This window comes from Pelophylax lessonae (genome assembly GCF_965119305.1).
Source record: "Pelophylax lessonae genome assembly, chromosome: 12".
NCBI classification, from domain to species: domain Eukaryota; kingdom Metazoa; phylum Chordata; class Amphibia; order Anura; family Ranidae; genus Pelophylax; species Pelophylax lessonae.
Genome location: NC_138779.1, coordinates 45,768,729 through 45,785,121, shown reverse-complemented (window position 1 = coordinate 45,785,121; position 16,393 = coordinate 45,768,729). Strand labels below are relative to the sequence as shown.

General features: G+C 45.7%; 1 protein-coding gene across 2 annotated transcripts in view; it reads left to right on the top strand.

The window, feature by feature from the left end:
* Nucleotides 1–16,134, top strand: part of NFRKB (nuclear factor related to kappaB binding protein) — a 50,485-nt gene extending 34,351 nt beyond the window's left edge. For both annotated transcript variants that reach the window (XM_082273853.1, XM_082273852.1), the window contains exons 22-26: nucleotides 14–211; nucleotides 1,314–1,991; nucleotides 4,048–4,154; nucleotides 13,181–13,316; nucleotides 15,685–16,134. In XM_082273853.1, the coding sequence (XP_082129979.1) occupies nucleotides 14–211; nucleotides 1,314–1,991; nucleotides 4,048–4,154; nucleotides 13,181–13,316; nucleotides 15,685–15,819 (1,254 nt within the window). In that variant the 3' untranslated portion in view covers nucleotides 15,820–16,134. The remainder of the gene's footprint in view (nucleotides 1–13; nucleotides 212–1,313; nucleotides 1,992–4,047; nucleotides 4,155–13,180; nucleotides 13,317–15,684) is intronic.
* Nucleotides 16,135–16,393: the final 259 nt, after the last annotated feature.

Genomic DNA, 16,393 nt, shown 5'->3' with positions numbered 1-16,393 from the left:
TTTCTCTCCCAAGGTGGTGACAATGCCAGTAAAGACACAGCCAGCTGCCAGCATCCCTCGCCCAGCCATCACAGTTACTGCTCCTGGAACCATTTCTGTGACCGCTCTGACTGCACCTACAGTGGTCACTTCCAAACCAGTGGTCAGTACACTTGCAAGTTCGGCACCCACAATACTGCAGAGCATTACAGGACAGAACATCATCAAACAGGTGATTTATGGTACAAAGCTACTCCATAATGATTTGTTTTGTCTGTGTGATGTCAGGAGCTGAGGGGGACACCGTGTGATGTCGGGGGAGAGGAACACGGTGTGATGTCAGTGTACACTGGGTGATGTCAGGGGGTGCGGGGGATACTGTGTGATCTCAGGTAACCGTAGGTAATGTTAGGGGTTGTGAGGATACTATGTGATGTCAGTGGACCCTGGGTGGTGATAAGGGGTATGTGGAAACTGTGTGATGTCAGGGGATATGGAGACATTGTGTGATGTCGGGGGGTGCAGAAACCCCCTTTGATTTCGGGGGGTGGCTACAAGGACTCTGTGCTATGGGGGGAGGTTGCAGGGACGCTGCGCTATGCTATGCCAGGAGGATGCGGGAATTGTAGGGCATGGAAAACCAATGTAGCCAACAGTTGTAGATACCACGTATGAATAATAATATATTTACAAATATTCTGAATCTTAAAGCTTGTACACACTATGAAAATCGGGCGAACGTTTTTGTCGAAGGAAATTTTTTGTATATTGTGTACACAACTTTCAACAGCCAATTTCAAAATTTCATATGAAAATTCCCAAAAAGACAAACTCCAAAATTGTTCTTGAATGGTAACCGATCGAAAGATTTTTATTTAAAGTGTTTGGTTTTGTATGTTTTTCGTACAAGAAAAATCAGAAAAGAAAAACTGTGTATGATCAGAAACCATAAACAAAAAAAAAAAAGCCTTTGTTGTATGAGAATTTTCATACGAGTTTTCTTTAATCGATTCCAATTTGCTGTGAAACTATGAGGAAAATCCGATGATCATTCGCCCGATTTTCTGTGTGTACCCCACTTTAGGGAGTGGTTACTTTATTTGCATTGTCTCTTCTTTTTCAGACTTTTAGAAAATGATACAAAGTTAGGTTATTTTCTTTATGTGCAATAAAGACTTTCTGGACTTATACTAAACATTGGCGTTCTCATCCTTTTTTTACCCTCCGGTCTTATCACAGTAACAAATAAGTTTTGGCTGCTGTTGATCTTCTAGCGTTGAATCTCTTGCATTGTTTGTGAACCATCTGACCAGTGTTTCTCTTCTTTCTGCCAGGTTGCAATATCTGGACAGCTTGGGGTTAAGGCCCAGCCTGCACTTCCAACCACCAATCTGCGCATACAGGGAAAAGATGTTCTGCGGCTTCCTCCTTCTTCCATCACCACAGATGCAAAGGGTCAGACTATACTGCGCATCACACCTGACATGATGGCGACTTTGGCCAAATCCCAGGTCACAGCTGTGAAGCTCTCACAGGAACTTTTCTCAGCTGCACCTCCCAGCAGCTCCAGCAAAGGACTTTTACATGTAACGTCGTCCAACCCGTCGTCCCCTTCTCCTCCGACACCCACTGCCATCAAGGTGACACCTGAATTGAAGGCCATGGAGCCTAGTGGTCCTGGGTTCAGATTGATGCCCGCTCTGGGTGTTTCTGTAGCCGACCAGAAAATCAAAACCACAACGACTGCAGAGACAAAGCCAGCCACAACAATACGGATTGTGCAGGGACTGGGCGTTGTTCCGCCTAAGGTGGCAACTACACAGAGTATTACAGTGACTGCCAAGCCTGTAGCCATGGCATCTCCTGCCCTGGTCAGCCCTGTTCATGCGGCCTCAACCATCAGCCTTTCACCCGTCACCAACACTGGCACAAAACAAGTAGGGGCAGCAGCCATGACTATGGGAGCAGCAACAGCCACCGTACGGCAGATTCCAGTGACTGCAGCTCAGCAGGTGAGATGTGTGTGTACTGACAGACCCCCCCTCCTGATGGGGCCTGGCTTTGTGTGTGTCCATGAGTAGACATCTCTGATGGGGCCTACAGCCGTATGTATGAACAGAGACCTCTGATGGGGCCTGGAGCTGTATGTGTGTTTATGAACAGAGACCTCTGTTGGGGCCAAGAGCTGTATGTGTGCATGAATAGAGACATCTGATAGGGCCCGGAGCTGTATGTGTATGAACAGAGACCTCTGTTGGGGCCGGTAGCTGTATGTGTATGAACAGAGACCTCTGTTGGGGCCGGTAGCTGTATGTGTATGAACAGAGACCTCTGTTGGGGCCCGGAGCTGTATGTGTGTATGAACAGAGACCCTGATGGGGCCGTGCTGTATGTGTGTATGAACAGAGACCTCGGATAGGGCCCAGATCTGTATGTGTGTATGAACAGAGACCTCTGATGGGGCCCGGATCTGTATGTGTGTATGAACAGAGACCTCTGATGGGGCCCGGAGCTGTATGTGTGTATGAACAGAGACCTCTGATGGGGCCCGGAGCTGTATGTGTGTATGAACAGAGACCTCTGATGGGGCCCAGAGCTGTATGTGTGTATGAACAGAGACCTCTGATGGGGCCCGGAGCTGTATGTGTGTATGAACAGAGACCTCTGATGGGGCCCGGATCTGTATGTGTGTATGAACAGAGACCTCTGATGGGGCCCGATTCTGTATGTGTGTATGAACAGAGACCTCTGATGGGGCCCTGAGCTGTATGTGTGTATGAACAGAGACCTCTGATGGGGCCCGGATCTGTATGTGTGTAGGAACAGAGAATTCTGATGGGGCCTGGATCTGTATGCGTTTATGAACAGAGACCTCTGATGGGGCCTGGAGCTGTATGTGTGTATGAACAGAGACCTCTGATTGGGCACGAAACTGATAATATCAAAAATAAGGTCTGGAGATTCTGGAGACTTGCCTAGATAACTTCATTGTCCTCATCAAAGCATATGATAAACAATTAAAGCTAAACCCAAGGCAAACTGTTAAATAAAAGTATGATAACTATTTAAAGTGGAGTTCCACCCAAAAGTGGAAGCTCCTCTTATTTGCTTGTTAAAAGTCAACCGCTACACTATGTGTAGCTGCTTACTTTTATTTTTATTTTTTTTAAAAAAGCGCAGGCTCCACCTCTGCTTTAATATGGCAAAGGAATTCTATTTAACTTTGTCCAACCCTAAGATCTACATAGCCTGCAAAGCAGCACAGTAGTCACTGCTTGTGACCTGACTTTTTCCTGTCTGCTGTTTTGCGGAACAGCTTGGTCACCTTTGCCCAGCCCGTGATTGTGCAAGAGGTGATTGTACCAGGTTTATGCAGCTTCTCCGCTCTCCTCTCTAGTTGGCATTTTCCTTTGCAGTGTGCGGCAGAGCCAGATTGGCACTTGGTACTGATGCTCCGCCCCCCCCCCCACACACACTTGTTTTTACTGTACATGAAATTACTGGAGGGTAATATGAAGGGCACCTATAATATTTGCATTTTAAAAAAAAAAAGGTATGTCCTATAACTCATAATATTTTTAGGAGTTAAAACTGAACTCCAGTTTTAACCCATAAAATATACGAGATAACCCAAATATTTACAAATCAATACAGCTCTGAAATCATGAATACATCAATAAATGTATTTTTTTAAATACATGCATTGTAACTACTTGAATTAGACTGGTTCTCAGCTTCTTGCAGTCCCTCTACAGCAGAGCTTCAATTGAAAGTGGGGGAATCCGCACAAGGAACCAATAAGTTGTGCTGCAGCATTCCTGTGTGAACAAGAGGAGAGGAGCTAAAAGTATGCTGCTTTCCCTTTTACTGTCCAATCACAGGTAGAGGGCAAGTCAAGATCTCTAATACATTTTGGTTACATTACGGTCTTTCCTGTTATGGATGCTGTGCAACTAAAAAAATAATAGCTTGCCTTTTTTTATCTGTAGCCTGTGATGGGAGTAGTATTTCACTGGGGGTTGGAGTATATTTCCTTATAAATAACATTTCTCTACTTCTCTTTTCCAGGGCAAAGTCCCGGCTCGAATCACAGTGCCACTGTCAGTCCTCGGTCAGCCGGTGAAGGGGAAGAGCGTTGTGGCGGCTCCCATCATTAAAGGAAACCTGGGAGCCAAGTAAGTGCCTTCACCTTTTCCTCATTGGAAGCTATGAGCCACTCTGTGGTCCTTAAATCAGAATTCCACCTAAATCCTCCTATCCCTGCCTGCGGTGATTGTAGCCATGTTAGTGCACTTGTGACAGAAGCAATGGAGTGCTGTCTGTACTACTATTTTCATTTTCACGAACATACAATTTGTTAGGACAAGCTTTTGGGGTTGTGTCCAAAGGACCTTAATGAATGGGACACACCCCGAATGTTTGTCCAGAAAAATTGTACGCGAGTGTCGGTTCACACTGATACAAATTTGTTGTGGATTTGATGCATTACAAAAAGCCTAGATCCATATGTAATCCAAAAACACATTGTGTTCAATGACGGCCGTTCACATCTGTGCGTTGCGATTGCCATGCAATGCGGCACCAAAAAGGGTCCTGTGCGAGTTTACTGTGGTGTGGTGCAATGCAATTTTCCTTTCCACAGACATCAATAGAAAACCGCACTGAAATCGCATCTTGTTTTCAGATGTATGCCAATACTGATTTTTCTGTGTAGAATTTTACATACTTCACCCCCCCCCCCCCCGCTCTAGTTCACTTCCGGTTTCCTGTCTAATGTCCGAAAATGCATTAAATTCACAGTATAATTGCACTGTCTTTAGCACAGATCGCTACCCAAAATTGCACTGATTTCCAGCAAAAGTCCGCATGAGAATCTCACTCATTCCCATCACCTCTGTGTGAACCCAGACTTAGTGCAAATAGGAAAATTATCACGGGCAGCACTCTATTGTTTCTATCCCCTGCCTGTGATCTCAGCGGCAGATCTTTCCCCCTCGCTTCCTTCTACTCCAATGTTTTCTGTATTGCTCCCTATCACATCTGTCCAGGAGGAGGACTGAATATTAGGAATATATATAAAAATCAAATTAATCTTTAATTTCCCAGAGCAACATATCATATTTATTATTCATTTACAAGAAATATATTTTAGTAGATTTACAAAAATTGTAATATTAAACTAGGTTTTTATATATATATATATATATATATATATATATATATTTATATTTACAGGCGGTCCCTGGGTTACAAACAAGATAGGGACTGTAGGTTTGTTCTTAAGTCGAATTTCTTTGTAAGTCGGAACAGGTAAATTTTTTTCTGTCGCTCATTGACAGACGTAGTCCTCGTTGATTAATAACAACTCGGGTTATACTGCCCTCTACAGGAGTAGGACTAGACAGGAAAGAAAACGTTCTGGCCACACCCTAGGGGCAGTCCCAGAGGGTATATCCTCTCACTTCCTGCTACAGCAAATCAGTTTTTTTCTGTCTAGTTAGGAGTAAGGACCTAGATTCCTTGCTAGAATCTTCGGTCCTGGCAGGATTTTTTTTTAGAAATACTTTTTTAGACAGCTTTTTTTCTCCAGTGTTCCTGTGAGATCTTCAAGCAAGTACACTGAAACTGGGCGACGGGCTGGGTGTTGAGATCCAGTGGTCACCCCAGTTCAGCCTACGAGCGCGTGCAGGCCATAGCTCCGCGCTGGGTCGGCCGCGACATAGTCCCACTGGACGGGGACTGACCCTGCGAGTTAAACGTCTCGCCTGCGCGCCAATGACCAGCAGAGTCACGGCGTCCGTATTGGTCGACAGCCCCCCCCACCCCGGTGGAGAGGGGTTCTGTCAGGAGTTGGCGCCCGCCTGGTTCGGGTATGGTGAGTAGAATGTTCCCCCCTCTCCCTCTGTCGGGTTTGTTGGTGGACGCGGGCCCCTCTCTGGGATGGTCGGACACTCAGTTTCTGGGTCTCCCCTCTATCCTATAACAGGTCACAGATCCCCCAATTTTGAGTGTGATTTTGTGAACAGAAACCAGGAGGCTTGGTTTGGGAGCTGACGATCTAAAGTCACTATATGACTGTAAGGGTGACTGAAGTCAGTGGCAGACTACTAAAAGGCATTACTATTGAGGTATAGAGGTATCCTACCTGTCTAGTGTGTACACAGGCCGATGCCTATGCCTGAGTCACTGCAGCCACAGATCGCCATCCCTCCAGAAAGCCGGTCACTTCCACAGGCCACACAGCCTCCCGCAGGCAGAGGACACCTCCCGCAGGCCGAGGCATTCCCGTAGGCCGCACAGGCCGAATGCACACCTCCCGCAGGCCGCTGCTAGCTTGCAAGCCGCTGCTATCCTATACAGACCGCCGCCATTTTTTCTTGCAGATCGCACAAGGCCGCCATATTTGCGTAGCCTCGTGTCTCCAGCATGGGGGCGGCCATGTTTGAGGTGACCAAACACCTCGTGGAGTAATTGGGAGGCACCGGAAGGCGTGTAAAGGGGCGGAGCCGCCTCCTTGGCCCAGGGAAAGCAAGCCAAAGACTTCCTGTCTGTAACAGACAGTGCTGGGAGCAAGTTGATAAGAAACTTCTGTGCATCAGGTGAGCCTTGGGGTCTCTCTCTCTCTCTCCCTGCCACACATGTATCCCCACCTGATCCCCTCGGGGTGGCCGCAGGACCCTCCAGTACCCCATTTGTGATGATGCATTATCAGCAGTTTTGGAGTCTTTGGTATCCCGGGTGGAGGTAGCCTGTCAGGGACGGGGGTAGAGAAGAGTGACCCCCGCCTACCCCTATGTCAACTGATACCTCTGATACGGATTCTGAGCTGGTCATTGCAGCCCCTTTTCTGGGGTTGTTGTCTCAGGTACGGTCTCCTCAGACAGTAAGGAGGACGCTTCTGCCTCCGCCATAGCACAAGAAGCGTTGGTGGAAACACTAGTTGTGTCTGTCCGGGAAACCTTAAATCTTGAGGTTACACCGGCAGAGGTAGCGGAGACTCATATTCCTTTTTTTGGTACTAGCAAGCCTACCAAAATGATGAAGGGTTTCCCTTGCTCAAATGGGGTCGTCCGTAAACGAGCCCTGCTATTTCCAAACGCATTGCTAGGCGCTATCATTTTGAGGAATCCCTCATTACAAAGATGGACGGTACCACCAATAGTGGACTCACCGATTTCCAGACTAAATAAAGCCACTGTTATCCCGTTGGATTGACAGAATGGGCCCCACCCATCTCTAGGGTGGGGGGGACGTCTTCACCGGTTTCCGGATCCAGGGCTTTCCAGAATCCCGGATAAAGGGGTTCGCAAGGTCATATGGTCGGGATACAAGATCGAGTTTCGCTCACTTCCACCGGTGCGATTCTTCCCTTCCAATATTCGACATCCCCGGGTCGCTTAAAAAGCTTTGCGGGGGACAGCTTGATGCAACAAGATGTGGTAGTTCCCATTCCTTGGAGGAGTTCTAGTCGAACCTGTTCACAATGCCCAGGAAAAAGGGCTAGGTGCGTCCAATTCTGGTCTTGGAAGAGATGGAGTCCATCCATACAGTGGTGGCCTCCCTGCATCAGTGGGATTTCCTGGCGTCCATAGACATTTAGGATGCCTATCTTCATATCCCCATCTTCGCAGGACATCAGCGTTTTCGTTGCTTTTCCCAAAGATCATCCCTGGTTCCCACCAGGAGACTGAACTATCTGGGCCTAATTTTGGATACATCCTTGGCAAGAGTGTTTCTCCATGCGGAGAAACTCCAGAAGATTCAGTCAATGATTCGGATGTTGCTGTCCGTCAACTGGCTGGGATTGATGGTCGCCTCTTTAGAGGCAGTACCGTTTGCCCAGTCTCATACCCGAATTCTCCAAAGAGGAGATTCTTCTCATATGGAATCGGAATTCCGATTCCCTGGACAATCGGATCCGATTGAGCGAGCGGACCAGGGAGGCTCTGGTCTGGTGGCTTCGGTCTCCGATGCTCAGCCAGGGGAAGTCATTTCTTCTGATAAATTCCAGGTTACCGATAAATGTGTTGGAACTGAGAGCGATCAGACTTTGTCTGATTTACTGGACCGAGCAGCTCCAGGGCAGCCCGGTTCGGATCCAATCGGCCTATGCCTCGGTCATGACTTATGTCGATCACCAAGGGGCACCAAGAGTGCCCTGGCGGCCATAGAAGTGGCCAACATTCCTATTGGGGGAACAGTTGTTCCAGTTCTCTCCGATATTTATCACGGGGGTGGACAGGCAGATTATTTCAGCCGTCAGATTCTGGATCTAGAGGAATAGTCTCTTCATCCAGAGGTATTTCACCAGCTGTCCCTTCATTGGGGCACCCCGGAGATGGATCTGTTGGCAGGTTGGCTCAACAGGGCTCGCGCCCGCGATCCTCTAGCGGACGCAGCAGACGCGCTGAACGCCCCGTAGGGGAAGTATCAGCTACTGTATGTCTTCCCCCTTCTCAAGTTACTGCTGAGATTTCTCCGCAGGATAGAGGTGGAGGGAACTCCAGTTATCCCGGTAATTCCGGGCTGGCCTCCTCAAGCCGGGTACACCGACTTGGGCAAGACTAGTCGTGGACGCTCCTTGGAGACTTCTTCTCAGGGAGGATCTGCGGTCTCAAGGACCGATCTTCCATCGTGTTTTACAGTTGCTGGCTTTAATGGCCTGGCCATTGAGACCCAGGTACTGAAGGACAAGGAATTGTCAGCTTCAGTTATTCCTACTCTAATTAAAGCAAGAAGAGCGACTTCCAGAAAAGTCTATTGTCGCACATGGAAGGCTTATATTGTGTGGTGTGAATCGTTGGGATTTCCCCCACGTACCTATTCGGTGACCCGAATCTTGGTTTTTTCTGCAAAAGGGGGTTGAGCAGAAACTATCCTTGAGCACTATCAAGGGTCAGGTTTCAGCGTTAGCAATCTTCTTCCAGAAGCCTCTGGCTACTCATTCCTTGGTGCGGAATTTCATCCAGGAGGTGCAGCACTTGGCTTCGTCAGTGCGCGCGCCCTTACCACCCTGGGATCTTAATTTGGGGTTGTCGGTTCTTCAGAAACCTCCCTTTGAAAACATCAGGGAGATTCCCTTGCTTACATTATCCCAGAAGGTGGCCTTCTTGGTGGCTATCACTTCTACACGCAGGGTGTCAGAACTGGCTGAATTATTGTGTCATTCCCCATATCTGGGGATTCATAGGGATAAGGTAGTTCTTCATCCGAAGTCATCTTTTTTTTTTTTTTTTTTTCTAAGGTGGTTTTCAGACTTTCATCTGAATGAAGATATTGTGCTACCTTCCTTGTGTCCTAAGCCCAGTCATCCTCGGGAATGTGCGTTGCATTCCTTGGATGTGGTGCAGGCAATCAGGGTATACCTGAAGACTACGGAATCGTTCCGTAAGACGGATTCACTTTTTGTGATCACGGATGGGCCCAGAAAGGGGTTGCCTGCATCTGCCGCGACTATCTCCAAATGGATTAGACAGACGGTGGTACAGGCTTATTCTATTAAGGGTCGGAATCCTCCGTTCCCTGTTAAGGCGCACTCCACTCGAGCGCTCAGTACTTCCTGGGCCTACCGCCATCAGGCTTCAGTGGTCCAGGTGTGCAAGGCGGCCACCTGGTCATCGGTACATACCTTTACGAAATTTTATAAAGTTGATGTGATGGCATCGGCGGATGCCTCATTTGGCCGCAAGGTTTTGCAGGCCGCAATTCGAGGAGACCGGTGGTCTACCTCGAGGGTTTTTTTTTTCCGTTGGAATTTCAGTTGAGTCTCATCGTGTGATTGATGAGCCTTTAAAACTTCTAGTTGGCACCGGTTGGGCCTTCTAGATTGGATTTTGATTTCCATTTTCCCACCCCTTATTTGTGATACTGCTTTGGGACGTCCCGAGTTGTTATTAATCAATGAGGACTACGTCTGTCAATGAGCGACAGAGAAAAATTGATTTTTGTAAAATCTTACCGTAAAATCCTTTTCTCTTAAGCTCATTGACAGACGTAGTACCCGCCCCTCTGTTTTTGAGTTGGGTTGGGTTAAATTCTCTAAACACTGCTTTGTGACATAACTGATTTTCTGTAGCAGGAAGTGAGAGGATATACCCTCTGGGACTGCCCCTAGGGTGTGGCCATTACGTTTTCTTTCCTGTCTAGTCCTACTCCTGTAGAGGGCAGTATAACCCGAGTTGTTATTAATCAACGAGGAATACGTCTGTCAATGAGCTTAAGAGAAAAGGATTTTACGGTAAGATTTTACAAAAATCCATTTTTAGTGTAGCCCCAGCCAAAAGAATCATTTTTAAGTTTTTTTGGATAGCATAGGGAAGGGTTAACACCCCTGTACCATTTGTTTTGCTGTCTATACCCCTGTTTAAAAGATGTCACCTCACTTTCTGTCCCTGTGACAACTGGATTTTGAGAATTTTGGGTTGTTGTGGAAACCAGGATTGGTGATAAAGCTTCAGTGGAGACACCTTTTTCCCATGAGAACTCACACAGGAGGGAATTTCCCTTCCTAAGGGGAGATTTATCCTCACTTCCAGTTTTCTCTCTCCGTTTGTAAGTAGGAGTCGTTTGTAAGTCGGATGTTTGTAACCCGGGGACCGCCTGTGTATATGCATGTATGTATGTGTGTGTGTATGTGTGTATATATATATATATATATATATATATATATATATATATATATATATATATATATATATATATATATATATATATGTGTGTATGTATGTGTGTGTGTATATACATATAAAAAATAAGAATTTCAGTTGCTGATGTAAACACTTTGTCTGCCACTTCTGCACAATTTTAAAGCCTGGCTTTCCTCCAGTTTGAGCCAGGCCTGATTGTTGATCACTTTGCAGTTTTGGGGTGGGTACTTTGCCATGTTGGGTCCTATGGAGCACTGCTGTATCTGTCTTTGTGTGCACTCTTGGGAGAAGACTACAGACTGATGTGAGGATGCTGCCTAATATCCACAGACAGGCCGAGAGGACAACACACACACCTCTGCCCCTCTTCCAAGGAAGGTAGTTGGCAGCAGCTCCTGAGGCAGGGGCAGAGGTATATCAGGTGGCATCCTCAGGTCAGCCAATTTTTTTTTTAAAAACGGAAGCGCTGGCTGGCGCTAAACATGATGGACACGTAGCCCCAAGGAGAGACTGGTAATGCAGTTTTGTGAGAAGTTTGGGAAAGCGGCACACAGGATGCAGGTGTAAATAAGGAAAGATTTAAGTGTTTCTGGACTTTGCTAGAAGGAATCTTGCAGGGCTTGTTCACAACAGTGGTGTGAGCTGTGAGGCACAAGCCCTATGCATATCATACTTACTTTTTTTCACAGAGCTTTATTGAAATGCCACTGAATGCCATTGAAATGTTTATAGTCCAAAAAATAAAAATCACAGAGGCGATCAAATACCACCAAAAGAAAGTTCTATTTGTGGGGAAAAAAAGACATACATTTTATTTGGGTACAGCGCCACACGACCACGCAATTGTCCGTTAAAATAACGCAGTGCCGAATCGCAAAATATGGCCTGGTCATTAAGGGGGAAAATCTTCTGGTCCAGAAGTGGTTAAACGTTCCACTTTTTTGGTTTACTATATTCAAATCCAGGAAGGAAGTTTACCCAATATTTTTTATTTTCTTTTGTGGCTGAGCACTTATATTTTGTACAATAAAAACCAGCTTGTCCTCAATCACTCAGTGCTGTTCCCTCGAACTTCTGATTGGTCCGCAAGTACTGAGCACCGCACAAGTCACATGACCTTCCGCATTAGGATTACATGTCCTATCCTTCCTGGGGCCATTTAAACAATACACATGTGGCCCTGTCCTTATATTGACTGACAGCCGCTCCCAAGACTCGAATCAACTGTCTTGAAGGAGGAGCGTGGGAGTGGCTTAATGTCCCGAGTTTTGAACCATCCGTGTGTTTCAGCTAAAGCCGGGCTGGAAAGCACAAAAGAAGTGCTGGGGTCTGCAGCTCTATTTATTTTACTGATAAGAGGGTTTATTAACACTTTAACCAGTATTTGGAGTACTCATACTAATTACCCCCTCAAGATCCCCCCCCCAATTTTATCAGTCCAGTACATACTTCATTATTTATTTTATTTTTTTCAGGTTCTTAAATAGCGCTGTCAATTTTACGCAGCGATTTAGATATACAGTAAACCCCCCTCCATTGCGGGGGTTACGTTCCGGACCCAGCCACGAAAAGTGAAATTCCGCAAAATAGAAAAACCCTATTAAAATGCATTGTAGGCATGATTTTTTTTACTGTCACTGTACGTGTAGAAGCATTTTAAGGTCTTTAAACACACTTTTAAAACAATAGAAACTCATTTAAACACACAAAAGATACTAAGAGACAGAGCAAGAGCTATGGAAACCCAAAAATATTTCATTTTTAATGATTTATATAGTAAAATAACATTACAAAATAAACCGCGAATTACCGGGACCGCAAAAACTGAACCGCGATGGAGCGGGGGATTACTGTACATTACACTTTCACATCAGTCCCTGCTCTCAAGGAGCTTACAATCTAAGGTCCCTAACTCACATTCATACATACATAGTAGGGCCAATTTTTGTACAGGATCCAATTAACCTACCAGCATGTCTTTGGAGTTCAACATTATCAGGCCCTCATAAAGGAGGAGCCCTTGAACCCCTGAAACACAGTGACTTTTTATGATACAAGAGTCTAAATAAAATAAAATTTGGACTTTATTTTCTGATTCTAGCACTTTCCTTCTTGCACACCCAGCCTTTTACTGTGTCTGTGTCCCATACCAGGGAGATTCAGTTTGTCCTGGTCACCTTTGTCACTGGGAAAATGATGGGAATATCCAAAACTTCAGTTGGTGGGGGAAATCTTCCATTGGGGGCATCTGATTTGGTGAGACCTAAAATTTCCTCTTATATTCTGTTATGGGTAATGAGGGACAGGAAGTGAAGGGAAATCTACCTATAGAGGCACAGACAGCGAAGACAAAAATGACAGGACTTTTAACCCTTCCAACTTCTGTTCAAAGAAAAATGTTGGCTTTAGGTTTACTTTTGAGTGAGCAGTTTGGTTGTTGTTGGGAAAAGGTTTCACTTCTATTCTAATTTGTATAATTCTACCCCATGGATGATGTCATAGTACCCTGAATGTTTGTTTTTTTTTATAACGGACACGGCTTTCTCTCTTTCCAGTATAAGCGGTTTGGGACGTAATATTATTCTGACAACAGTGCCAGCAGGGACCAAACTCATCGCAGGAAACAAACCCGTCAGCTTCCTGACCGCACAGCAACTACAGCAGCTCCAACAGCAGGGCCAGGCCACACAGGTATGAGGGGAGGGGCTTATAGGACAGGTAACTGAATGGCGCCACCCACAAAGGACAAGGGCTCCTGAGCCACGCCACAGGCAACCAACCAGTCCAAAGTTTATCGGCTTCCATCACTACAGCGAATAGTAAGCTTAAGAATGGACAAGGCCAGGCTGTGTCAGTCAGCAGCCCTGATAGAAATTTGCATATCTGTGCAAGTTGTGATTTGGATCTTCCAATGCGATAAACAGTACATCTAAGCAGTCTTGTAGTCACCAGGTTATGGGATACCTGGAGCACTTAAGCAATACTTTAATCCTTTGGCTTCCAGAGCTGTTTTTGCGTATTTTGCACACATTTAGAAAATCATTTTAGCCCTGAAGAGTGCATAAAACTCCCAAAACATTAAATAGTTTCTGAAAGCAGACACTCTGGAATAAAATAGTGGTAGTTACCATTGTGTATGTTACATGATATTGGTGCAAAGGTCTAGAATGCCAAATTTCAGTAAAAAATACAATAAAGTAAATTTTATGGCACACAAATAACCCAATTTTTTGGGGTAAAATGTAAAAGATTAGTCAACGTTTTTCTGCCAACACCTGCATTTATGTTTATATGTGGGGGTGGGGGGGGGGGTTCAAAATGATTTGGTGGGTTGCTTGGGTGTAACCTTCATTATATTTTTTTCAATCACACGGGAGACAAAGTTCCCTATAACAATTTTTTTGGTGACAGGTTCCTTTTTTATGGGATAACAGGAGGAGAGCGGAAGCCAAGCCAGTCCCCGGGCTACATGGTTGGGGTGCAGTGTGGCCCATTACTGGGGGTGTTTGGAAGCAATCAGATGGCTGCCCAGCTGCTGGATTGCTTCCATCTGACACCTGGCAGTCGGCTTGTTTGATATACACTAGAGATCGACTGATTATCAGCAACACCGATATATCGGGGGCCGATATGCACTTTCCCTGATATATCAGAATCGACCCCTGAGGTTACCGATATTGCCAGTATTTAGGGAAAGTGCATGTACCGTGTGATTCCTAGGGATGCACCGATCCGACTTTTATGGACCCGATACCGATATCTGGCGTTGTGAAATCACCGATACCGATCCGGAGCTACACACAAAGAAAGCCGCTGCTTCATGTGTACGGCTCCTCCATTCACAGGCGGAGTGCATCTGATATCGCTCCGCCTGTGAGCTGGACCTATACAGGAAGTAGCGGATCCCATCCCATACTACTACTGCACCTAGTAAGGGATGGCTGAGCCGTTACCAAGCAAAAACCGGATCGGCCAGTGGATCGGTCAATGTTACCAATCCCCCGATCCATCTAAAATGGCCATATCGGCGCCGATATCCGATCCGAATATCGGATCGGTGCATCCCTAGTGATTCCTGCAGCTAGAGGCATCACCCCGGTACCGGTGTCCATAGCCGACGGTTGGCTGACTTGTAATGACAACCAATGCGGCTGAGAAGCCGCTCGGCTGTCATTACAAGGAGCGGGAGGGGAGACCCAGGCATCCTACCTCCACCGCCGCCGAAGAGAAGACCCGGGTCTCCGTGTAAAAAACCCAGAAGTGATGTCATGACATCACTTCCGGGTACTCGGCGCCGAATTAAAAAAACTGACAGCATTCAAAACAGCCAAACTTTGCGTTTTGAATGCTTTTCAGTGCTGAGGAGGGGTTTGGGGTCTTTTACACCCCCAGATCCCTCCACAAGCAGTACCTTTAGAAAAAAAAAATTTTTTTTTTACATATCCGAAAATATTGGTCTATCACTAATATACACACACTCCCAGCGGCTGTGGCCACTAGAAGTATGCGTAAACCCTCCCCTGCTGTCAGGTCTGTAGGACGTTTGAATTTGGCAGTAAAAGGGTTGAAGTACGTTCCCAAGAACATTCTTATATACCAGTGTTTCTCAAGTCCGGTCCTCAGGGCACACTAACAGGCCAGATTTTAAGTATTACCTTGGGGAGATGCAGACTAGAATACTGCAATCACTGAGCAGCAAATGATATCACCTGGGATGTATTTCAGTTTTCTTGCAAACCTGGCCTGTTAGTGTGCCCTGAGGACCGGAGTTGAGAAACCCTGTTATATACATTCAACTCCTTTGTTTTCCTCTTGCCAGCAATTTTTATTTGTGGTTTTATTCAATGCAGTGTTGATAGTGTGTAGAAAAGAGGCCCTGTCATAAAAGCTGATCATTGATATCATTTGAAGATGATTGTATAGGACCAGTCCCTTCTGATGATAAAACTGGCAGATTATTAAGGATGTCAGCTGGCCCAGCAGTATAAAACACAAGTTGCTGCATTTTATATCATAGCTGACACTTCAGTGTAATAAAAACTTCCTTTATCCTTACCAGGTGCGAATACAGACGGTTCCTGCCTCCCACTTACAAGCTGCGGCAGCCTCCACCTCCCCGGCGCAATCTAAGGCCATGTCCACAGTTGTAGTTACAACAAATCCTCCCAGTAAACCAGCAATGGATCCTCAGTGACCTTTGAACTCCTTAATTTAATTGTGATGAAGTGAGATTTGGGGCTCCCTGTGTGTAAGGACTTCCTCTGCAAGTAACTGTGTTTATTATGACACATCTAGGCCAGCCAATGGCAATCCTGGGAACGATTTCCAAGCTGGCCAAAGCAACTATGGAAGAGAGGAGCAGTACTTTGTTGTGCACCAGTTGACATGTTGTCTATTGTCTATAAATTGTTGCTAATGCGCACAACTGATTTCTCGAAGACAGACACAATTTGCGTTCTGATCCTTAATGTTTTTTATGCTGATAAAGCAAATGGTAATGTTATTAATATATATGTATTTGCCTTTTTGCTTCTGAATGTTAAATATATTTAAGACAGATAAAACATATGTTTGCTGCATTTTTTTCATTGTAGATATCAGACCTGCATGGCATGACATCTGGAGCACAGCACTTTATTCCCCTCATGGAACTTTGGTATAGAAAGAACTGTCTCTGCTCCCTGTTAACAGACCTAATTTGCCCTGTTTTGCCAATTGAACAGCTGTAAGAGAGAATGTGATCAATCTCTGGGGAAAAACAGCCATTC